Raw genomic sequence first — 26286 nt, 5'->3', positions numbered from 1 at the left:
GGCAGACAACAAAAACAGTGGGAACTATGAACATGCAGCCTGCGAAAAGAAGAACCCAAACACGGTAAGTTAAGCAAAATGAGAAGACAGAGAAACACACAGCAGATGAAGGAGCAAGGCAAAAACCCATGAGACCAAACAAAGGAGGAGGAAATAGGCAATCTACCTGAAAAAGAATTCAGAATAGTGACAGTAAATATGATCCAAAATCTTGGAAATAGAACGGAGAAAATACAAGAAACCTTTAACAAGGACCTAGATGAACGAAACAGCTAACAAACAATCATGAACAACACTATAAATGAAATATTAAATTCTCTGGAAGAAATCAATAGCAGAATATCTGAGGAAGAAGAAAAGATAAGTGACCTGGAAAATAAAATAGTGGAAATAACTACTGCAGAGCAGAATAAAGAAAGAAGAATAAAAAAAATTGAGAACAGTCTCAGAGACCTCTGGGACAATATTAAACATACCAACATTCGAATTACAGGGGTCCCAGAAGAAGAAGAGAAAAAGAAAGAGACTGAGAAAATATTTCAAGAGATTATAGTTCAAAACTTCCCTAATATGGGAAAGGAAATAGTTAATCAAGTCCAGGAAGCACAGACAGTCCCATACAGGATAAATCCAAGGAGAAACACGCCAAGACACATATTAATCAAACTGTCAAAAATTAAATACAAAGAAAACATGTTAAAAGCAGAGAGGGAAAAACAGCAAATAACAAACAAGGCAATCCCCATAAGGTTAACAGCTGATCTTTCAGCAGAAACTCTGCAAGCCAGAAGGGAGAGGCAGGACATATATAAAGTGATGAAGGAGAAAAACCTACAACCAAGATTACTCTACACAGCAAGGATCCATTTAGATTTGATGGAGAAATTAAAACCTTTACATACAAGCAAAAGCTAAGAGAATTCAGCACCACCAAACCAGCTATACAACAAATGCTAAAGGAACTTCTCTAGGCAGGAAACACAAGGAAAGAAAAAGACCTACAATAACAAACCCAAAACAATTAAGAAAATGGGAATAGGAACATACTTATCGATAATTACCTTAAATGTAAATGGATTAAATGCTCCAACCAAAAGACACAGACTAGCTGAATAGATACAAAAACAACACCCATATATATGCTGTCTACAAGAGACCCACTTCAGACCTAGGGACACATAAAGACTGAAAGTGAGGAAATGGAAAAAGATATTCCACGCAAAGGGAAATCAAAAGAAAGCTGGAGTAGCAATTCTCATATCAGACAAAATAGACTTTAAAACAAAGACTATTACAAGAGACAAAGAAGGACACTACATAATGATCAAGGCAACAATCCAAGAAGAAGATATAACAATTGTAAATATTTATGCACCCAACATAGGAGCACCTCAATACATAAGGGAAATACTAACAGCCATAAAACAGGAAATCAACAGTAACACCATCATAGTAGGGAACATTAACACCCCACTTTCACCAATGGACAGATCATCCAAAATGAAATTAAATAAGGAAACACAAGCTTTAAATAATACATTAAACAAGATGGACTTAAGTGATATTTATAGGACATTCCGTCTGCAAACAACAGAATACACTTTCTTCTCAAGTGCTCATGGAACATTCCCCAGGATAAATAATATCCTGGGTCACAAATCAAGCCTTGGTAAATTTAACAAAATTGAAATCATATCAAGTATCTTTTCTGACCACAACACTATGAGACTAGATATCAATTAGACAAAAAAAATCTGTAAAAAATACAAACAAATGGAGGCTAAACAATATACTACTTAATAACCAAGGGATCACTGAGGAAATCAAGAAATACCTAGAAACAAATGACAATGAAAACACGACGACCCAAAACCTATGGGATGCAGCAAAACCAGTTCTAAGAGGGAAGTTTATAGCAATACAATCCTACCTTAAGAAACAAGAACAGCTCAAATCAACAACCTAACCTTACACCTAAACCAATTAGAGAAAGGAGAACAAAAACACCCCAAAGTTAGCAGAAGGAAAGAAATCATAAAGATCAGATCAGAAATAAATGAAAAAGAAATGAAGTAAACGATAGCAGAGATCAATAAAACTAAAAGCTGGTTCTTTGAGAAGATAAACAAAATTGATAAACCATTAGCCAGACTCATCAAGAAAAAAAGGAAGAAGACTCAAATCAATAGAATTAGAAATGAAAAAGGAGAAGTAACAATTGACCCTGCAGAAATACAAAGGATCATGAGAGATTACCACAAGCAACTATATGCCAATAAAATGAACAAACTCCAAGAAATGGACAAATTCTTAGAAATACACAACCTTGCGTGACTGAACCAGGAAGAAAGAGAAGATATGACCAGACCAATCACAAGCACTGAAATTGAGACTGGGATTAAAAATCTTCCAACAAACAAAAGCCCAGGACCAGATGGCTTCACGGGCGAATTCTATCAAACATTTACAGAAAAGCCAACACCTAACTTTCTCAAACTCCTCCAAAATACAGCAGAGGGAGGAACACACCCAAACTCATTCTACGAGGCCACCATCACCCTGATACCAAAACCAGACAAAGATGTCACAAAAAAAGAAAACTACCAACCAATATCACTGATGAACATAGATGCAAAAATATTCAATAAAATACAAGCAAACTGAATACAACAGCATGTTAAAAGGATCATAATCAAGTGGGGTTTACCCCAGGTATGCAAGGATTCTTCAGTATATGCAAATCAATCAATGTGATACACCATATTAACAAACTGAAGTATAAAAACCATAAAACTGGAAAAGTGGACAGCTACATGTAAAAGAATGAAAGTAGAACACTCCCTAACACCATACACAAAAGTAAACTCAAAATGGATTAAAGACCTAAATGTAAGGCCAGACACTATAAAATTCTTAGAGGAAAAAATAGGCAGAACACTCTATGACATAAATCACAGCAAGATCCTTTTTGACCCACCTCCTGGAGAAATGGAAATAAAAACAAAAATAAACAAATGGGACCTAATGAAACTTAAAAGCTTTTGCACAGCAAAGGAAACCATAAACAAGACCAAAAGACAACCCTCAGAATGGGAGAAAATATGTGCAAACAAAGCAACTGACAAATGATTAATCTCTAAAATTTACAAGCAGCTCATGCCGCTCAATATCAAAAAAACAAACAACCCAATCCAAAAATGGGCAGAAGACCTAAATAGACATTTCTCCAAAGAAGACATACAGATTGCCAACAAACACATGAAAGAATGCTCACCATCATTAATCATTAGAGAAATGCAAATCAGAACTACAATGCAATGTCATCTCACACTGGTCAGAATGGCCATCATCAAAATATATACAAACAATAAATGCTGGAGATGGTGTGGAGAAAAGGGAACCCTCTTGCACTATTGGTGGGAATGTAAGTTGATACAGCCACTATGGAGAACAGTATGGATGTTCCTTAAAAAAACTAAAAATAGAACTACCATACGACCCAGCAATCCAACTACTGGGCATATACCCTGAGTGAGAAAACTATAATTCAAAAAGAGGCATGAACCACAATGTTAACTGAAGCTCTATTTACAAGAGTCAGGACATGGAAGCAACCTAAGTGTCCAGCAACAGATGAATGGATAAAGAAGATGTGGCACATATATACAATGGAATATTACTCAGCCATAAAAAGAAACGAAATTGAGTTATTTGTAGTGAGGAGGATGGACCTAGAATCTGTCATACAGAGTGAAGTAAGTCAGAAAGAGAAAAACAAATACCGTATGCTAACACATATATATGGAATCAAAAAAAAAATGTTCATGAAGAACCTAGGGGCAAGATCGAATAAACACGAAGACCTACTAGAGAATGCACTTGAGGACACGGGGAGGGGGAAGGGTAAGCTGGGACAAAGTGAGAGAGTGGTAGTGTATATATGGACATATATACACTACCAAATGTAAAATAGATAGCTAGTGGGAAGCAGTCACATAGCACAGGGAGATCAGCTCGGCGCTTTGTGACCAGCTAAAGGGTGGGATAGGGAGAGTGGGAGGGAGGGAGACACAAGGGGAAAGAGATATGGCGATATATGTATATGTATAACTGTTTCACTTTGTTATAAAGCAGGAACTAACACACCATTGTAAAGCAATTATACTCCAATAAAAATGTTAAAAAAAATTTGAAAGAAAAAGAAAGAGAAAAAAATACTACTATGTATAAAATAAGCTACAAGGATGTACCGTGTAACACAGGAATATAGCCAATATTTTATAATAACTATAACTGGAGCATAACCTTAAAAACTGTCAATCATTATATTGTACACATGTAACATATAAAATTGTATATCAAGTATATGTCAATAAAAATTTATATAAAGCACTTAGGTTTTTTTCAAACGTGAACTGCTATCAAGCCAAATGTACCAGTGACACAGTGTATTACATAGGGAGTTGGTTTCTTAAACATTGAAATTTTATAGGCTTGAGGAGTTTAAGTAACAGCCCAAGGTCATACAGCAAGTTCGTGTAATAGTTGAGATATAAGACCAAGACCTGCTGGACTTCATATCAGTTTTTTATAGTAGTTGCATTAAAGTAGCCCACAAAGGATATTAACATTACAAGGCAAGACAAAATTACCACAAGGGGTTCTCTTTTTAAATAGTCAACCTACGTTGTAGGGTAGGGAGCGTTAGACGAAAAGTCAGAAAATCTTGGTTCTGGTCTTAGATCTTCAACTAACTCACACCTTCTCTCTGAACCTCAGTTTCATCATTTAAAAAATGAGAAGGAATTAAACAATACCTAAATAAATGGGTAGATATCTCATATTCATGGATCAGAATACTGAACATTATTATGATAGCAATACTCCTCAAATTGATCCAGATTGAACGCTATTCCTATCAGGATCCCAGCTGATTTGTTGCAATAATTGACAAGCATATCCTAAAATTCATATGGGAATGCAAGAGACCCAGAAGAGCTGAATAACCTTGAAAAATAACAAAGCTGGAAACTTACACTTCCTGATTTCAAAACTGACTACATAGCTACTGTAATCAAGACAGTGTGGCACTGGTAAAAGGACAAACATATAGATCAATGGAAGAGAATCAGGAGTCCAGAAATAAACCCTCACATTTAGGATCAATTAATGTTTTTTTAAACACAAAGTCTTTTATTGAGGAGCTGCACAAATTAACTCCAAATTACTGCCACAGAGAAGAGGAGGCTTCAAGGCACAAAACTTGTTGCTGCACTCCACCTTACTTTATTGTAGTGTCTTCACTCAAGTACTAGAAGCTAAAAACCATCCCTTTTACAGTATTACATCTTTTCATCTCTGCTCTTGCCCCCTGTAGTTTCATTAAAAGACAATGAACGTTTTAAGGTAGTCAAATGGAAAATAAAAAATTGCACCATTTTAACAAAGCTTAAGGTATTTCCGTTCTCAAGCATGAGAAGAATTCAAAATAACACACTTGGTATTTTACTACACTCCATTCCCTGTGTCATTTCCTCATCAAAAGGCTCTCGGTTGGAACAGCCTTTGGAATCAGAAAGGTGGTGCAATCCCAGACTGATAAATAGAGATAAAATTTTTAAAAACAATGGCCAAATTAGATCAATTTAATTTGTTCTCTAGATCATTAAACTTGATTTTTAGTTTCAAAGATAATATTACTGTTAACTCTCTATTCCTCCTATATTTAGTTGACACAGATCTAAACATTGTAGCCTTTTTTTGTTGGCTTTTTTTTAACTTCTTTATTGGAGCATAATTGCTTTACAATGGTGTGTTACTTTCTGCTTTATAACAAAATGAATCAGCTCTACATATATATTCCCATATCTCGTCCCTCTTATGCTTCCCTCCCACCCTCCCTATCCCACCCCTCTAGGTGATCACAAAGCACCGAGCCGATCTCCCTGTGCCATGTGGCTGCTTCTCACAAGCTATCTATTTTACATTTGGTACTGTATATATGTCCATGCCACTCTCTCAATTCCTCCCAGCTTACCGTTTCCCCTCCCTGTGTCCTAAGTCCATTCCCTATGTCTGCATCTTTATTCTTGCCCTGGCCCTAGGTTCTTCAGTCCTCTTTTTTTTTTTTTTTTGATTCCATATATATGTGTAAGCATACGGTATTTGTTTTTCTCTTTCTGACTTACTTGACACTGTATGACACACTCTACATCCATCCACCTCATTACAAATAACTCAGTTTTGTTTCTTTTTATGGCTGAATAATATTCCACTGTATATATCTGCCACATCTTCTTTATCCATTCATCTGTTGACTGACACTTAGGTTGCTTCAATGTCCTGGCTATTGTAAATACAGCTGCAATGAACACTGTGGTACATGACACTTTCTGAATTATGGTTTTCTCAGGGTATATGCCCAGTAGTGGGATAGCAGGGCTGTAGTTTTAAGGTACCTCTATACTGTCCTCCATAGTGGCTGTTATCAGTTTACATTCCCACCAACAGTGCAAGAGGGATCCCTTTTCTCCACACCCTGTCCAGAATTTACTGTCTCTAGATTTTTTGATGCTGGTATTCTGAGTGCTGTGAGGTGATACCTCAGTGTAGTTTTGATTTGCATTTCTCTAATGATTAGTGATGTTCAGCATCCTTTCATGTGTCTGATAGAAATCTGTATATCTTCTTTGCAGAAATGTCTATTTATGTCTTCTGCCCATTTTCGGATTGGGTTGTTTGTTTTTTTGATATTGAGCTGCATGAGCTGCTTGTAAATTTTGGAGATTAATCATTTGTCAGTTGCTTTGTTTGCACATATTTTCTCCCATTCTGAGGGTTGTCTTTTCGTCTTGTTTATGGTTTCCTTTGCTGTGTAAAACCTTGGAAGTTTCATTAGGTCCCATTTGTTAATTTTTGATTTTATTTCAATTTCCCTAGGAGGTGGGTCAAAAAGGATCTTGCTGTGATTTATGTCATAGAGGGTTCTGCCTATGTTTTCCTCTAACAGTTTGATAGTGTCTGGCCTTACATTTAGGTCTCTGATCCATTTTGAGTTTATTTTTGTGCATGGTGTTGGGGAGTGTTCTAATTTCATTCCTTTATGTGTAGCTGTCCAGTTTTTCGAGCACCACTTATTGAAGAGGCTGTCTTTTCTCCATTGTATATTCTTGCCTCCTTTATCAAAAATAAGGTGACCATATGTGCGTGTGTTTATCTCTGGGCTTTCTATCCTGTTCCATTGACCTATATTTCTGTTTGTGTGCCAGTACCATACTGTCTTGATTACTGTAGCTTTGTACTACAGTCTGAAGACCGGGAGCCTGATTCCTACAGCTCCATTTCTTGTTCTCAAGATTGTTTTGGCTATTCGGGGTCTTTTGTGGTTCCCTACAAATTGTGAAATTTTTTGTTCTAGTCCTGTGATAAATACCATTGGGAGGTTGAGAGGGATTGCACTGAACCTGTAGATTGCTTAGGGTAGTATAGTCATTTTCACAATGTTGATTCTTCCAATCCAAGAACATAATATAGCTCTCCATCTGGTTGTATCATCTTTAATTTTTTTCATCAGTGTCTTAAGAGTTCTCTACATACATGTCTTTTGTCTTCTTAGGTAGGTTTACACCTAGCTATTTTATTCTATTTGTTGCAATGGTAAATGATGGTGTTTCCTTAATCTCTATTTCAGATTTTTCTTCCTTAGTGTATAGGAATGCAAGAGATTTCTGTGCCTTAATTTTGTATCCTGCTACTTTACCAAATTCACTGATTAGCTCTAGTAGTTTTCTGGAAGCATCTTTTGGATTCTCTTTGCATAGTATCATGTCATCTGCAAACAGTGACAGCTTTACTTCTTCTCTTCTGATTTGGATTCATTTTCTTTCTTTTTCTTCTCTGAGTGCTGTGGCTAAGACTTCCAAAACTATTTTGAGTAACAGTGGTGAGAGTGGACAACCTTGTCTTCTTCCTGATCTTAGTGGAAATCGTTTCAGTTTTTCACCACTGAGAACGATGTTGGCTGCGGGTCTGTCATATATGGCCTTTATTACATTGAGGTAAGTTCCCACTATGCCTGCTTTCTGGAGGGTTTTTATCATAAAAGTGTGCTGAATTTTGTCAAAAGCTTTTTCTGCATCTATTGAGATGATCATATGGATTTTCTCCTTCAATTTGTTAATATGGTTTATCATATAGACTGATTTGCGTATATTGAAGAATCCTTGCATTCCTGGAATAAACCCCACTTGATCATGGTGTATGATCCGTTTAATGTGCTGTTGGATTCTGTTTGCTAGTATTTTGTTGAGGATTTTTTCATCCATGTTCATCCGTGATATTGGCCTGTAGTTTTCTTTCTTTGTGGCATCTTTGTCTGGTTTTGGTATCAGGGTGATGGCAGACTAACAGAATGAGTTTGGGAGTGTCCTTCCCTATGCTATATTTTGGAAGAGTTTGAGAAGGATAGGTGTTAGCCCTTCTATAAGTTTTTGATAGAATTTGCCTGTCAGGCCATCTCATCCTGGGCTTTTGTTTGTTGGAAGATTTTTAATCAGTCTCGATTACAGTGATTGGTCTGTTTACATCTTCTGTTTCTTCCTCGTTCAGTCTCAGAAGGTTGTGCTTTTCTAAGAATTTGTCCCCTTCTTCCAGGTTGTCAATTTTACTGGCATATAGTTGCTTGTACTAATTGCTCAACATCTGTTGTACTTCTGGAGTGTCAGTTGTTCTCCTTTTTCATTTCTAATTCTATTGAATTGAGTCTTCTCCCTTTTTTTCTTGATGACTTTGGCCAAAGGTTTATCTATTTTGTTTATCTTCTCAAAGAACCAGCTTTTAGTTTCATTGATCTTTGCTACTGTTTCCTTCATTTCTTTTTCATTTATTTCTGATCTGATCTTTATGATTTCTTTCCATCTGTTATATTTGGATGTTTTTTTTTCTTCTTTCTCTAATTGATTTAGGTGAAAGGTTAGGTTGTTTGAGATGTTTCTTGTTTCTTGAGGTAGGATTGTATTGCAATAAACTTCCCTCTTAGAACTGCTTTTGCTGCTTGCCATACGTTTTGGGTCATCCTGGTTTCATTGTCATTTGTTTCTAGGTATTTCTTGATTTCCACAGTGATCCCTTGGTTATTAAGTAGTGTATTGTTTAGCCTCCATGTGTTTGTATTTTTTACAGATTTTTCCCTATAACTGATACCTACTCTCATAGCACTGTGGTCGGAAAACATACTTGATACAAGTTCAATTTTCTTAAATTTACCAAGGCTTGATTTCTGACCCAAGATATAATCTATCCTGGAGAACGTTCCATGAGCACTTGAGAAGAAACTGTATTCTGTTGTTTTTGGTTGGAATTTCCTATAAACATCAAATAAGTCCATCTTGTTTAATATACATCATTTAAAGCTTGTGTTTCCTTATTTTCACTTTGGATAATCTGTCCATTGGTGAAAGTGGGGTGTCAAAGTCCCCTACTAAGATTGTGTTGCTGTCAATTTCCCATTATATGGCGGTTAGCATATCCCTTATGTATTGAGATGCTCCTATGTTGGGTGCATACATATTTATAATTGTTATATCTTCTTCTTGGATTGATCCCTTGATCATTATATGGTGTCCTTCTTTGTTTCTTGTAATACTCTTTATTTTAAATTTTCTTTTGTCTGATATGAGAATTGCTATTCCAGCTTTCTTTTGATTTCCATTTGCATGGAATATCTTTTTCCATCCCCTCACTTTCAGTCTTTATGTGTCCCTAGGTCTGAAGTGACCCAGCATATATACGGGTCTTGTTTTTGTATCAATTCAGCCAGTCTATGTCTTTTGGTTGGAGCATTTAATCCATTTACATTTAAGGTATTTATCGATATGTATGTTCCTATTATCATTTTTAGTTGCCTTGGGTGTGTTATTGTAGGTCTTTTCCTTCTCTTATATTTCCTACCTAGAGAAGTTCTTTTAGCATATCTTGTAAAGCTGTCTTAGTGGTACTGAATTCTCTTAGCTTTTGCTTGTCTGTAAAGGTTTTAATTTCTCCATCAAATCGGAATGAGATCCTTGCTGGCTAGAGTAATCTTGGCTGTAGGTCTTTCCCTTTCATCACTTTAAATATGTCCTGCCACTCCCTTCTGGCTTGCAGAGTTTCTGCTGAAAGATCAGCTGTTAACCTTATGGGGATTCCCTTATGTATTATGTGTTGTTTTTCCCTTGCTGCTTTTAATATTTGTTCTTTGTATTTAATTTTTGATAGTTTGATTAACATGTGCCTTGGCATGTTTCTCCTTGGATTTATTGTGTATGGGATCCTCTGCCCTTCGTGGACTTGATTAACTATTTCCTTTCCCATGTTAGGGAAGTTTTCAACTATAATCTCTTCGAATATTTTGTCAGTCCCTTTCTTTTTCTCTTCTTCTTCCGGGATACCTATTATTTGAATGTTGGTGCATTTAATGTCCTAGAGGTCTCTGAGACTCTCCTCAATTCTTTTCATTCTTTTTTCTTTATTCTGCTCTGCTGTAGTTATTTCCACTATTTTATCTTCCAGGTCACTTATCCGTTCTTCTGCCTCAGTTATTCTCCTATTGATCCCTTCTAGAGAATTTTTAATTTCATTTATTGTGTTATTCATCATTGTTTACTCTTAGTTCTTCTAGGTCCTTGTTAAAGGTTTCTTGTATGTTCTCCATTCTATTTCCAAGATTTTTGGATCATCTTTACTATCACTATTCTGAATTCTTTTTTAGGTAGACTGCCTATTTCCTCTTCATTTGTTTGGTCCCATGGGTTTTTGCCTTGCTCCTTCATCTGCTGTGTGTTTCTCTGTCTTCTCATTTTGCTTAACTTACTCTGTTTGGGGTCTCCTTTTCACAAGCTGCAGGTTCATAGTTCCTGTTGTTTTTGTTGCCCCAGTGGCTAAGGTTGGTTCAGTGGGTTCTGTAGGCTTCCTGGTGGAAGGGACTGGTGTCTGTGTTCTGGTGGATGAGGTTGCATCTGATCTTTCTGCTGGCCAGGACCGTGACCAGTGGTGTGTTCTGGGGTGCCTGTGACCTTATTACGATTTTAGGCAGCCTCTCTGCTAATGGGTGGGGTTGTGTTCCTGTCTTGCTAGTTGTTTGGCATAGGGTGTCCAGCATTGTAGCTTGCTGTTCGTTGAATGAAGCTGGGTCTTATCGTCAAGATGGAGATATCCAGGAGAGCTATCGCTGTTTGATATTGCGTGGAGCCGGGAGGTCTCTGGTGGACCAATGTCCTGAACTTCGCTCTCCCACCTCAGAGACACAGGCCTGACACCCTGCCATAACACCAAGACCCTGTCAGCTACATGGCTCAGAAGCAAGGGGAGAAAAAAGAAAGAAAGAAGAGAGCAACCAAACCAAAAAACAAATCCACCAGTGATAACAAGCACTAAAATCTCTAATAAAAAAAAAGAAAAACGGACAAACAGAACCCTAGGGCAAATGGTAAAAGCAAAGGTTTATAGAAAAATATCACACAAAGAAGCGTACACATACACACTCACCAAAAGAGAAAAGGAAAAAAAAATATATATATATATATGGAAAAGAAAGAGAACAACCAAAATAATAAACAAATCTATCAGTGATGATAAACTCTAAATACTAAACTAAGATAAACATAAAACCAGATACAAATTAGATGCAGAGAGCAAACCTCAAGTCTACAGTTGCTCCCAAAGTCCACCACCTCAATTTTGGGATGATTCGTTGTCTATTCAGGTATTTCACAGATGCAGGGTACATCAAGTTGATTGTGGAGATTTAATCCACTGCTCCTGAGGCTACTGGGAGAGATTTCCCTTTCTCTTCTTTGTTCACACAGCTCCTGGGGTTCAGCTTTGGATTTGGACCCGCCTCTGCGTGTACGTCGCCTGAGGGTGTCTGTTCTTCGCTCAGACAGGACGGGGTTAAAGCAGCAGCTGATTAGGGGGCTCTGGCTCACTCAGGCTGGGGAGAGGGAGGGTTATGGAATGTGGGGCAAGCCTGCGGCAGCAGAGACCAACATGACGTTCCAACAGCCTGAGGCGTGCCGGGTCTTCTCCCAGGGAAGTTGTCCCTGGATCACCAGACCCAGGCAGTGGCAGGCTGCACAGGCTCCTGGAAATGGAGGTGTGGATAGTGACCTATGCTTGCACACTGGCTTCTTGGTGGTTGCAGCAGCAGTCTTAGTGTTTCATGCTCGTCTCTGGTGCCCGCGCTGATAGCGGCAGCTCACGCCCGTCTCTCGAGCTCATTTAGGCGGTGCTCTGAATCCCCTCACCTCGTGAACCCCAAAACAGTGGTCTCCTTCCTCTTAGGCAGTTCCAGACTTTTTCCTCCTGGCTAGCTGTGCCACACTAGCTCCCTTCAGGCTGTGTTCACAAGCCAACCCCAGTCCTCTCCCTGGGATCTGTCACCCAAAGCCGGAGCCTCAGCTCCCAGCCCCCGCCCGTCCCGGCAGGTGAACAGACAAGCCTCTCAGGCTGGTGAGTGCTGGTCGGCACCGATCCTCTGTGTGGGAATCTCTCTGCTTTGCCCTCTGCACCTCTGTTGCTGCGCTGTCCTCCATGGCCCCAAACCTTCCCCGCTGGCCACCTGCTGTCTCCACCAGGGAAGGGGCTTCCCAGTGTGTGGAAACTTTTCCTCCTTCACAGCTCCCTCCCAGAGGTCCAGGTCCCATCTTTATTCTTTTGTCTCTGTTTTTTCTTTATTCTTCTGCCCTACCCAGGTACGTGGGGAGTTTCTTGCCTTTTGGGAAGTCTGAGGTCTTCTTCAGCATTCAGTAGGTGTTCTGTAGGAGTTGTTCCACATGTAGATGTATTTCTGATGTATGTGAGGGGAGGAAGGTGACCTCCACGTCTTACTCCTCTGCCATCCTGAAGGTCTCCTCTAGTAGCCTTCTTATTTAAGTATTATTTACCCAATGTGTTATTGGTTTTAGGGCATTCTATCTGAGCTTTAGGCTCCTCATTTGTAAAATCGGGATAACACCACCTCACAAACTCTCCACGCCACAAAGTCAAATAAGAGTTCCAGTGCCTCGCCAGGATCAATTAAGTTTTGACAAGAGTGCTAAGACCATTCAATGGGGAAAGAATAGTCTTTTCAATAAATGGTGCTGGGACAACTGGATAGCTATATACAAAAGAATGCAGCTGGACTCCCACCTCATGCCATACTCGAAAATTAACTTGAAATGGATCAAAGACCTAAATTTAAGTGCTAAATCTATAAAACTCATAGATATGCAGAAACTGGAGCCCTCAGAGACTAGTGGCAGAAGTGTAAATTGGTAGAGCCACTGTGGAAAACAGTCTGGCAGTTTCACCAAAGGTTAAACATAGAGTAATTATGTTATTCAGCAATTCTACTCCTAGGTATATATCCAAGAGAAATTTAAAAATGTACACACAAAAATATGTACATGAATGTTCACAGTAGAATTATTCATAATAGCCCCAAACTGGAAACAATCCAAATGTTCATCAATAGATGTATGGATAAACAAAATTTGGTATATCCATACAGTAGAAAATTATTTGGTAATAAAAATATTGATACATGCTACAACATAGATGAACCATGAAAACATGCTAAGTAAAAGAAGCTAATCACAAAAGATCAAATATTGTATGATTTCATTTATATGCAATGCCCAAAACACGTAAATCTATAAAGACAGAAAGTATATTAGTGGTTGCTAGTGCTGGGGTCAGGAGGAATAGGGAGTAACTGCTAATGGATAGGGGATTTCTTTTGAGGCAATGAAAATCTTTTAAACTCAAGACTGTGGTGAAGGTTGTACAATTCTATGAATATACTAACATTGAATTGTACATTTAAAATGTGTTAATTTTATAGTATACAAATTATAAATATTTCAATGAAGATGTTAAAAAATAAAACTAAGATTACGCTAGATGATTGTTAAGGTCTCTTTCATTTCTAGAATTGCAGAATTTCAGAGAGACAAACTCAACACAGCTTACATTTTGTCAACTGAAAATGCACACCTAACTGCATGGTGACAAAAGAAGAAAACCCACAAGCCAAACAGAGGTAAAGTACAACTCTGAACACTGACACCAGCAGACTTTTAGAAAACATCAGCAAACAACCCAGAATAATTGAAAATGTGAAGGCTCTTTTTGGGCGAATATTTTAGGTAGACTGTGAATGTAAGATATCCACAGAGAAAGGTATTTCAAGTAGAAGCCACTGCCACACATAAAGGATAGATATTACATGCAGTGGTTGAAAATGATGATTAGTTATATAAGTCTTTTCAATCTCATCCACCCCAATAGGTACCAATCACCATTAGTAAAGTCACCTTCAGATAGAAAACAGATATTAAAAAGGCCAAATATAATATCCTATAAAAGACCAATGGCACCTGACTTTCTTCTAATAGGATATATGTCCTCACTTTTGCATTTACGTATATAAAATGCCCCACTGTGAGGCCCTACTGACTATGATACCTACTGACTCTGCTTGGTAAGAAAGCACTCTGAAAAGGTCCCTCTCCGTAGCAGTCTTCTGCATAGTCACATGGACCTCAGTGGAGCAACTCTGCATTAATTTGACATATAACTGCTCCAGACCCTGGAAAATAAACCACAATACAATGTAATGATGAGAATAACCACAATTGTTACTAATAACTGCCACAGCTAAAAATCAATGGTAACTTACAGCCACGGCAGCTTGAAAAAAATCATCAGCAATCACAGCATTTCCACCATCCACCCATCCTTTTCCTGTTTTCATATTCATCTGCAAGAAAGAAGTTAGAAAATAATTTTTAAAAACTCACACCTCTTCAAAACTGACTGAGGATTATATTGGAGAAAATATTTAATCCTCTGTCCATATTCAGTAGTGTAATCCACAGAAAACAAAAAACTAACAGCATTTATTAGACTTCTGTGCTCTGCTGGGAACTCCATAATTAAAGAGAAACGGTCTTAAGAAAAGCAATAATAAAAAATTAATATACTTGAAAACACATCTTCTAAGAAAATACTAAAAGAAAACACTGGGATAATTTAGACAGGAAGAGAAAGTTCTAAAACTTAATTGCCTGGGGCTTCCCTGGTGGCGCAGTGCTTGAGAATCTGTCTGCTAATGCAGGGGACACGGGTTCGAGCCCTGATCTGGGAGGATCCCACATGCCACGGAGCAACTAGGCCCGTGAGCCACAAGTACTGAGCCTGCACGTCTGGAGCCTGTGCTCCGCAACAAGAGAGGCCGCGATAGTGAGAGGCCCACACACCGCGATGAAGAGTGGCCCCCGCTTGCCACAACTAGAGAAAGCCCACACACAGAAACGAAGACGCTATGATTAATAAACTCCTACCACCAACATCTTAAAAAAACAATGCCTCACATACTTGAAGAAAGTTATATGATAAGCACTAGACTATAAGTCAACATACCTCGGTTCTAGCTTTTAATTATGTCTCTAATAAAATTTTTCTTAGTCCAGCAAACGTTTATTATGTATCCTTTACATGCCAGGCACCCTGAAGAAGCTCACAGTATTATAACTGACAGACACCTAAATAAATAGTTGATAAGTAATATGCACAAATACTGTGGAAGCAAACAAGGACTGAATCAAGATAGAGGATTGAGCACACACTACAGCCACCCCCTTCTATTATAAATCCCTAGAAATGATGTGTATACAGTACATACCATGATATACTATAAATTTTATATACTATAAATATATATAATATATACTATAAATTTTATATACTATGAACCCCTAGAAAGGATATATATATATATATATCATATAAATATATATTATGATATACTATATATATCCTTTCTAGGGGTTTATATATATTTTCTAGAAATAAAAGAAAAATATACATATTTTTCTTATTAATAATAGTCCTGAAAAATAAGGGGCGTTTTCAGTTGATATGAAATTATGAAGAACCTCTGAAAAATAGACAGCAAATGGAATGAGGCAAAATCCCGTATCCTAAAATGCACGAAAATGCAAAATGTGGAAACATTCTGGATATGAACAGGAGGAGTATCAGGCAGTAGGCTTCATCCCCAAGAGATATATTCTCCCCTCCTCCCCAGAAAGGACCAGTAAGTACAATCACTTAGGCTAGAGAAAAACAGAGTTCCAGGTGGCTGACAACACAGGTCAATGCGAAACCTCTGGTCTTAATTCTCCAGTCACTGGATTCAGTTACAGTAAATAGTGTGACACAGAAGACTATCAAGGAATCTCAAATTAAATATAAGCAAGAATCACTAAATGTTTGAGGGTAACCAATAATATGAAAGGACATCACACTCAACAAACAGAATACCTGAGGAAATAGAATTAAGACAGCAAGTAGATGGAAACATAAAGAGAAATACCATTATTATCCACAGAATTAAACAGTAGTCATAATCAATAAAATGCTCCTTTTAGGTTCCATTCTTTAAAATCAATATAGACAAAAATGCAAATGTGAGAGGTAACAGAAGTTGGAAGGGTAATGGTGGGGAAAGGGAGAGAGAATGATAAAGGTACTAATATCTTCACAGAGTTGAAAGTAAACATATTCTCTCCAAAACTGATGGAGAAATAAAAACTTAAATATATTAAAATAAATTTCAATTAAAATAATAATAATTAAAATAAATTAAAAACAGTATAATTAACAAAAACTGAAAGGAGTAGGGGAGGTAATATATGATGAGATAAATCTTCATCTATTGTAACAGAAAGAAATAGATCATATATGAAGCTGATAAATCAAGATTTAATTATTGTAGGCTGAATTGTGTCGACCCCTCCCCACAAAAAAATCATATGTTGAAGTCCCAGCTCCCAGTACCTCAAAATGTGACTGTATTTGAAGACAGGGCCTTTAACAAAATGAAGAAGTTAAAATGACACCATTAGGTGTGCCCTAATCCAATCTGACTGGTGTCCTTTTAAGAAGAAATTTGGACACACAAAGGGACACCAGGTGTGTGCCCACACAGAGGAAATGCCATATGAGGACACAGAGAAAAGGCAGCCATCTACAAGCCAAGGAGAGAGGCCTCAGGAGAAAACAAACCTTTCAACACCTTGATCCTGGACTTCATTTTGGATCGTGATCTTGGACACAATTGTGGGAAAATAAATTTCTACTGTTTAGACCACCCACTGTATAGTATTTTGTTATGGCAACCCTAGCAAACTAATACAGTGATACAAGCATATGATTAAGATATATGAAAGTAAACATGAGAAGTAAAAACAAAAATGGTTACAAGCAATAGCCTTAAAATAGGAAAAGATATATGCACAAGGCAATTCACTGCAACATCCAAATGTCCATCAAAGAGGGCTGCTTGAATATAACAAGTTACATGCACCAATTGAATGCTATGTAGCTAAAAAAAAAACGAAAATGCGTATCTCTATATACTGCTATGGAGTGATCTCTCAGATATAATGTTAAGTTGGGTTAAAAAAAAAAAAAGGTGGAGAAAAGTATACATATGGAATACTACCAATTATCTAAGAAACTCGGGGCAGGCAGAGATATGAATAAATACCTATTTGCTTATATTGAAAAAGCAAAAGTAGAGAGAGGAAACAAGATGGTGGAGTAGAAGGACATACTCTCACTCCCTCTTGTGGGAACACCAGAATCACAACGAGCTGCTGGACAATCATCGACAGGAAGAAACTGGAACTCACCATAAAAGATACCCCACATCCAAAGACAAAGGAGAAGCCACAATGAGACGGCAGGAGGGGCGCAATCACAGTAAAATCAAATCCCATAACTGCTGGGTGGGTGACTCACAGACTGCAGAACACTTATTACACAGAAGTCCACCCACTGGAAGGAAGGTTCTGAGCCCCACGTCAGGATTGCCGACCTGGGGGTCCGGCAACGGAAGGAGGAATTCCTAGAGAATCAGACTATGAAGCCTAGTGGGATTTGTACCAGATGAAGGAATAAGATAAACCGCCCCCCCAAAAAAAACCTAAATGAAGTGAGATAGGCAACCTTCCAGAAAAAGAATTCAGAATGAGAGTGAAGATGATCCAGGACCTCAGAAAAAGAATGGAGGCAAAGATCGAGAAGATGCAAGAAATGTTTAACAAAGACCAAGAAGAATTAAAGAACAAACAGAGATGAACAATACAATAACTGAAATGAAAACTACATTAGAAAGAATCAATAGCAGAATAACTAAGGCAGAAGAACGGATAAGTGACCTGGAAGACAGAATGATGGAATTCACTGTTGAACAGAATAAAGAAAACAGAATGAAAAGAAATGAAGACAGCCTAAGAGACCTCTGGGACAACATTAAATGCAACAACTTTCACACTACAGGGGTCATAGAAGGAGGAGAGAGAGAGAGAGGACGAGAGAAAATATTTGAAGACATTATAGTCGAAAACTTCCGTAACATGGGAAAGGAAATAACCACCCAAGTCTAGGAAGCGCAACAAGTCCCATACAGTATAAACCCAAGCAGAAACATGCCAAGACACACAGTAATCAAATAGGCAAAAATTAAAGACAAAGAAAAATTACTGAAAGCAGCAAGGGAAAAATGACAAATAACATACCAGGGAACTCCCCTAAGGTTAACAGCTGAATTCTCAGCAGAAACTCCACAAGCCAGAAGGGAGTGTCATGATATACTTTAAGTGATGAAACGGAAGAACCTACAACCAATATTACTCTACCCCGCAAGGATCTCATTCAGATTCGATGGAGAAATCAAATGCTTTACAGACAAACAAAAGCTAAGGGAATTCAGCACCACCAAGCCAGCTCAACAACAAAAGCTAAAGGAACTTCTATAAGGGGGAAACACAAGAGAAGGAAAGGACCTACAAACACAAACCCAAAACAATTAAGAAAATGGTCATAGGAACATACATATCGTTAATTACCTTAAACATGAATGGATTAAATGCTCCAACCAAAAGACACAGGCTTGCTGAATGGATACAAAAACAAGATCCATCTATATGCTGTCTACAAGAGACCCACTTCAGACCTAGGGACACATACAGACTGAAAGTGAGGGGATGGAAAAAGATATTCCATGCAAATGGAAATCAAAAGAAAGCTGGAGTAGCAATACTCATATCAGATAAAATAGACTTTAAAATAAAGACTGTTACAAGAGACAAGGAAGGACACTACATAATGATCAAGGGATCAATCCAAGAAGAAGATATAACAATTATAAATATATATGCACCCAACATAGGAGCACCTCAATACATAAGGCAACTGCGAACAGCTATAAAAGAGGAAACTGACAGTAACACAGTAATAGTGGGGGACTTTAACACCTCACTTACACCAATGGACAGATCATCCAAAATGAAAATAAACAAGGAAACACAAGCTTTAAATGACACAACAGACCAAAGAGATGTAATTGATATTTATATGACATTCCATCCAAAAACAGCAGATTACACTTTCTTCTCAAGGGAGCATGGAACATTCTCCAGGATAGGTCACATCCTGGGTCACAAAGCAAGCCTCAGTAAATTTAAGAAAATTGAAATCATATCAAGCATCTTTTCTGACATCAACGCTATGAGATTAGAAACGAACGACAGGGAGAAAAACATAAAAAACACAAACACATGGAGGCTAAACAATACATTACTAAATAACCAAGAGATCACTGAAGAAATCAAAGAGGACATCAAAAAGTACATAGAGACAAATGACAATAAAAACACGACAATCCAAAACCTATGGGATCCAGAAAAAGCAGTTCTAAGAGGGAAGTTTATAGCAATACAAGCCTACTTCAAGAAACAAGAAAAACCTCAAATAAACGATCAAACCTTACACCTAAAGGAACTGGAGAAAGAAGAACAAACAAAACCCAAAGTTAGCAGAAGGAAAGAAATCATAAAGATCAGAGTAGAAATAAATGAAATAGAAACAAAGAAAACAACAGCACATATCAATAAAACCAAAAGCTGGTTCTTTGAGAAGATAAACTAAATTGATAAACCATTAGCCAAACTCATCAAGAAAAAGAGGGAGAGGACTCAAATCAATAAAATTAGAAATGAAAAAGGAGAAGTTACAACAGACACCACAGAAATACAAAGCATACTAAGAGACTACTACAAGCAACTCTATGCCAATAAAATGGACAACCTGGAAGAAATGGACAAATTCTTAGAAAGGTATATAACCTTCCAAGACTAAACCAGGAAGAAACAGAAAATATAAACAGACCAATCACAAGTAATGAAAGTGAAACTGTAATTAAAAATCTTCCAACAAACAAAAGTCCAGGACCAGATGGCTTCACAGGTGAATTCTATCAAACATTTAGCAAAGAGCTAACACCCATCCATCTCAAACTCTTCCAAAAAACTGCAGAGGAAGGGACACTCCCACACTCACTCTATGAGGCCACCATCAACCAGATACCAAAACCAGGCAAAGATACTACAAAAACAGAAAACTACAGACCTATATCACTGATGAATATAGATGCAAAAATCCTCAACAAAATACTAGCAAACAGAATCCAACAACACATTAAAAGGATCATACACCATGATCAAGTGGGATTTACCCCAGGGATGCAAGGATTCTTCAATATACGCAAATCAATCAACGTGATACACCATATTAACAAACTGAAGAATAAAAACCATATGATCATCTCAATAGATGCAGAAAAAGCTTCTGACAAAACTCAACACCCATTTATGATAAAAACTCTTCAGAAAGTGGGCAGAGAGGGAACCTACCTCAACATAATAGAGGCCATATATGACAAACCCACAGCAAACATCATTCTCAATGGTGAAAAACTGAAAGCATTTCCTCTAAGATCAGGAACAAGACAAGGGTGTCCACTCTCACCACTATTATTCAACATAGTTTTGCAAGTCCTAGTCACGGAAATCAGAGAAGAAAAAGAAATAAAAGGAATACAAATTGGAAAAGAAGAAGTAAAACTGTCACTGTTTGCAGATGACATGATACTATACATACAGTATCCTAAAGATGCCACCAGAAAACTACTAGAGCTAATCAGTAAATTTGGTAAAGTTACAGGATACAAAATTAATGCACAGAAATCTCTGGCATTCCTATACACTAATGATGAAAAATCTGAAAGAGAAATTAAGAAAACACTCCCATTAACCATTGCAACAAAAAGAATAAAATACCTAGGAATAAACATACCTAGGGAGTCAAAAGACCTGTATGCAGAAAACTATAAGACACTGATGAAAGAAATTAAAGATGATACCAACAGATGGAGAAATATACTATGTTTTTGGATTGCAAGAATCAATATTGTGAAAATGACTATATTACCCAAAGCAATCTACAGAGTCAAGGCAATCCCTATCAAATTACCAATGGCATTTTTTACGTAACTAGAACAAAAAATCTTAAAATTTGTATGGAGACACAAAAGATCCCGAATAGCCAAAGCAGTCTTGAGGGAATAAAATAGAGCTGGAGGAATCAGACTCCCTAACTTCAGACTATAGTATAAAGCTACAGTAATCAAGACAGTATGGTAGTGGCACAAAAACAGAAACATAGATCAATGGAACAAGATAGAAAGCCCAGAGATAAACCCATGAACCTATGGTCAACTAATCTATGACAAAGGAGGCAAGGATATACAATGGAGAAAAGACAGCCTCTTCAATAAGTGGTGCTGGGAAAACTGGACAGCTACATGTAAAAGAATGAAATTAGAACACTTCCTAACATCATACACAAAAATAAACTCAAAATGGATTAGAGACCTAAATGTAAGACCGGGCACTATAAAACTCTTAGAGGAAAACAGGCAGAACACGCTTTGACATAAATCACAGCAAGATCTCTTTTGATCCACCTCCTAGAGTAATGGAAATAAAAACAAAAAAAAACAAATGGGACCTAATGAAACTTAAAAGCTTTTGCACAGCAAGGGAAACCATAAACAAGACGAAGAAACAACCCTCAGAATGGGAGAAAATATTTGCAAACGAATCAACGGACAAAGGATTAATATCCAAAATATATAAACAGCTCATGCAGCTCAATATTAAAGAAACAAAGAACCCAATCCCAAAACTGTCAGAAGACCTAAATAGACATTTCTCCAAAGACGACATACAGATGGCCAAGAAGCACATGAAAAGCTGCTCAACATCACTAATTATTAGAGAAATGCAAATCTAAACTACAATGAGGTATCCCCTCACACCAGTTAGAATGGGCATCGTCAGCAAATCTACAAACAACAAATGCTGGAGAGGGTGTGGAGAAAAGGGAACCCTCTTGCACTGTTGTTGGGAATGTAAACTGATACAACCACTACAGAGAACAGTGTGGAGTTTCCTTAAAAAACTAAAAATAGAATTACCATATGATCCAGCAATCCCACTACTGGGCATATACCCAGAGAAAACCATAATTCAAAAAGACACATGCACCCCAATGTTCACTGCAGCACTGTTTAAAATAGCCAGGGCATGGAAGCAACCTAAACATCCATCGACAGACGAATGGATAAAGAAGTTGTGGTACATATATATAATGGAATATTACTCAGCCATAAAAAAGAACGAAATTGAGTCATTTGCTGAGACGTGGATGGATCCAGAGACTGTCATAGAGAGTGAAGTCAGTCAGAAAAAGAAAAACAAATATTGTATATTAACGCACGTATGTGGAACCTAGAAAATGGTACATATGAACAGGTTTGCAAGGCAGAAGTTGAGACACAGATGTAGAGAACAAACATATGGACACCAAGGGGAAAAAGTCACAGTGGGGTGGGGATGGTGGTGTGCTGAACTGGGCGATTGGGATTGGCATATATACACTGATGTGTATAAAATTGATGACTAATAAGAAGCTGCTGTATAAAAAAATAAATAAAATTAAATTTTAAAAAATACTAAACTTTCTTTGGGTTATTTGTATGGAAATATGTTAATATAAATGTTTCAGACATTACATGAAATTCCTAAAAATCTTGTATGTTCTGGTATAATGTTATAAGTCATAATTCTAGTTATTACTTTAAAATGTATATATCAGAAATAACTAGATTTCCTTGTCAATTGCATTATTATGAACTTCCATCAAATCTTTAACCGTGGTCATTTTTAAGTCTTTTGTCATTTACAGACAGTTCTGCGTGTACTCTGATTCTTTTGCAAAAATGTTCCTACAGGGCTTCCCTGGTGGCGCAGTGGTTGACAGCCCGCCTGCCGATGCAGGGGACACGGGTTTGTGCCCCAGTCCGGGAAGATCCCACATGCTGCGGAGCGGCTGGGCCCGTGAACCATGGCCGCTGAGCCTGCACATCTGGAGCCTGTGCTCTGCAACGGGAGAGGCCACAACAGTGAGAAGCCCGCGTACCACAAAAAAAAAAAAAAAAAATGTTACTACAAAAGGGTTTCATCTTCAAGGAATTCATAGAAAAGACTGATAAATACAGGTTTCTGGTAACTGACTACACTGCTGAACTGAATGAATAAGCATTTTCTGAACTCTAATGGAAAACTGATGAATTCATAAAAGTGCTAACAAAAGATCAAGATGAAAAAAATATAAATTACATAGGAGTGAGTGAACTGATGAGGATGATAATTTTTGTGACTTTCTGTTTGAAAAAAAAAATGTGATGTAACTTTATGTAAAAAGAACTTAATTCAAAACAATGTCACTCTTCTCACATATTTTCTCTTGCTTTGGAAAATATAGATATTTTCTGCTAAAAACGTGATTTATGCTGACACGTAATACCTTGATTATTGTTATTATAAATGAATTAATAAATATTTTTAAGTTTCAAAAAAACAATAGGAGAGAAAGACAAATAATCTACGTTATCACTTATATGTGGAATCTAAAAGATAAGACAAACAAATATAATAAAACAGAAACAAACTCACAGATATACAGAACAAACTAGTGGTTACCAGTGGGTAGAGGGAAGGAAGAAAGGACAGTAAAAGGACTGGGGATTTAGAGATGCAAACTACTACGTATAAAATAAATAAGCAACAAGGGTATATTGTACAGCACAGGGAAATATAGCCATTATTTTGAAATAACTTTAAATGGAGTATAATCTACAAAAATATTGAATCACTATGTTGTACACATGAAACTCCTATTGTAAATTAACTATACTTCAATAAAATACATAAAGACATGCATACAGACACACATATCAAAAGGATAAACAATAAAATAAACAAAATAGTTACCGACAGGGGACGGGAGGGAACAGAGTAAAGAGGACAGAGACAGAAGCTAGGCTTCTCCGAATATACTTCCTTTAGATTTGACTTGACCTCAGAACCATGTCAGTATTTTACTAATTATAAAACAAAATTTGGGGACTTCCCTGGTGGTGCAGTGGTTAAGAATCTGCCTGCCAATTCAGGGGACATGGATTTGACCCCTGGTCCAGGAAGAGCCCACATGCCGCAGAGCAACTAAGCCCGTGCACCACAACTACTGAGCCCACACGCCACAACTACTGAAGCCCACGCACCCTAGGGCCCACGTTCCGCAACTACTGAGCCCACATGCTGCAACTACTGAAGCCCACGTGCCTAGAGCTAGTGCTCCATAACAAGAGAAGCCACCGTGATGAGAAGCCCAGGCACCGCAACAATAGTAGCCCCCGCTCGCCACAGCGAGAGAAAGCCTGTGTGCAGCAATGAAGACCCAACGCAGCCATAAATAAATAAAAAAATTTTAAAAATTCAATTAAAATGGGTAGGTGGGAGCAATCACAAAAATCAAAAGCAAGCAGAAGCAAATAAACCTATCTATATATCAAGTCGATAGCTTAATCATAGGGAAAGGAATTATTTCAGGTAATTTTAAGATATTTTAATAATATTAGCACAATATTTTGACTGTACATCCCTAGTGAGGTATATCCTAAGAACAAAAGTGCAAAAAAATTCCTAAACGTTTATAGAAATCATTCTTAGTAATAATATCGATATTGCTATATACTGAAACTGTTATAAAAATACATTTTCTAGGATAAAAGAGGTTATTCATTACTTTAATGTTAGGCACCAAGATTTTTAGCACCAAAGACACACAAATATAAAATCAAGACGCTAAGTAAAACCCTATAATCCTAAATATCAATTGGAAATATCAGTATGAACTCATTATATACTTTCTCTCTTAAAAAAATATATATGTCATAGCTCTGTCCACTAAAAAGGTCTAGAAGCAATAATCAATCCAATAGTAATGAGCATTTGTGACATCCAGACTGTGGGTTCTAAACAACGTTCTCCACTAAAAGAAAGCAGGGCTCCTTAGAGGAATGGCTGATTCCAGGTCTAGGGTAGGAACTATACAAGATAAGCCTGGATATCTTGCCATATCAGAAACCAAATGAAACTATTAAAGACTTCTGAGGTCGTGCCAAAAGGACTCAGAATCACTTAAAGAAGCTCCTTCCAGCCCAAAATAGGACATTGTGCTTCAATAAGAATAATAACTACAATGGATTAGAAGTCATTAAATATGTTAAAATCCATGAGTTCACAGTAATACTTTAAAAAAAAAAACCCACTTAGTCATCATTTAAGGATGTTACAGAACCAACTCATTATTCTGAAAACTGTTAAATAAAGGGGAAGAGTCAGGACTTTCTTATACGAAATATACTTCAGAGTAACCAAATAGTTGATGAAAGTTTCTCTCTATTCCAGTTAATAAACAAAATAACTACAGAATTAGAATATGCAGACCCCCACAGAAATAATGGATCTGGGGACAATAATCATCAAAGGACACTAACACAACAGAAAAGAGACAAGTAGACATTAGTGCCTCCTGATGGAAGTACACCATACCGCCTATGAATTATTCTTGACAAAAATGAACCTGGGGGGCGGTGGAAAGATGGCGGAGGAGTAAGACGCGGAGATCACCTTCCTCCCCACAAATACACCAGAAATACATCGACATGTGGAACAACTCCTACAGAACACCTACTGAATGCTGGCAGGAGACCTCAGACCTCCCAAAAGGCAAGAAACTCCCCACGTATCTGGGTAGGGCAAAAGAAAAAATTAATTAAAAACAGAGACAATAGAATAGGGACGGCACCTGCACCAGTGGGAGGGAGCTGTGAAGGAGGAAAGGTCTCCACACACTAGGAAGCCCCTTCGCGGGCAGAGATTGCGGGAGGCGGAGCGGGGAGCTTCGGAGCCGCGGAGGACAGCACAGCAACAGGGGTGCGGAGGGCAAAGC

General features: G+C 37.6%; 1 protein-coding gene across 1 annotated transcript in view; it reads right to left on the bottom strand.

Moving 5' to 3' along the window:
* Positions 1-26286, bottom strand: part of TEX11 (testis expressed 11) — a 358382-nt gene that overhangs the window by 283540 nt on the left and 48556 nt on the right. Inside the window, exons 6-7 of the mRNA XM_007470148.1 lie at positions 14699-14779; positions 14489-14608 (exon numbers count right to left, since the gene is read on the bottom strand). Coding sequence (XP_007470210.1) covers positions 14489-14608; positions 14699-14779 — 201 coding nt within the window. The remainder of the gene's footprint in view (positions 1-14488; positions 14609-14698; positions 14780-26286) is intronic.

This window comes from Lipotes vexillifer, unplaced genomic scaffold, assembly GCF_000442215.2.
Source record: "Lipotes vexillifer unplaced genomic scaffold, Lipotes_vexillifer_v1.1 scaffold926, whole genome shotgun sequence".
In the NCBI taxonomy this organism is placed as follows: domain Eukaryota; kingdom Metazoa; phylum Chordata; class Mammalia; order Artiodactyla; family Lipotidae; genus Lipotes; species Lipotes vexillifer.
Note: the sequence above shows the minus strand (reverse complement) of the source record. Positions and strands in the feature narration are given on the sequence as shown.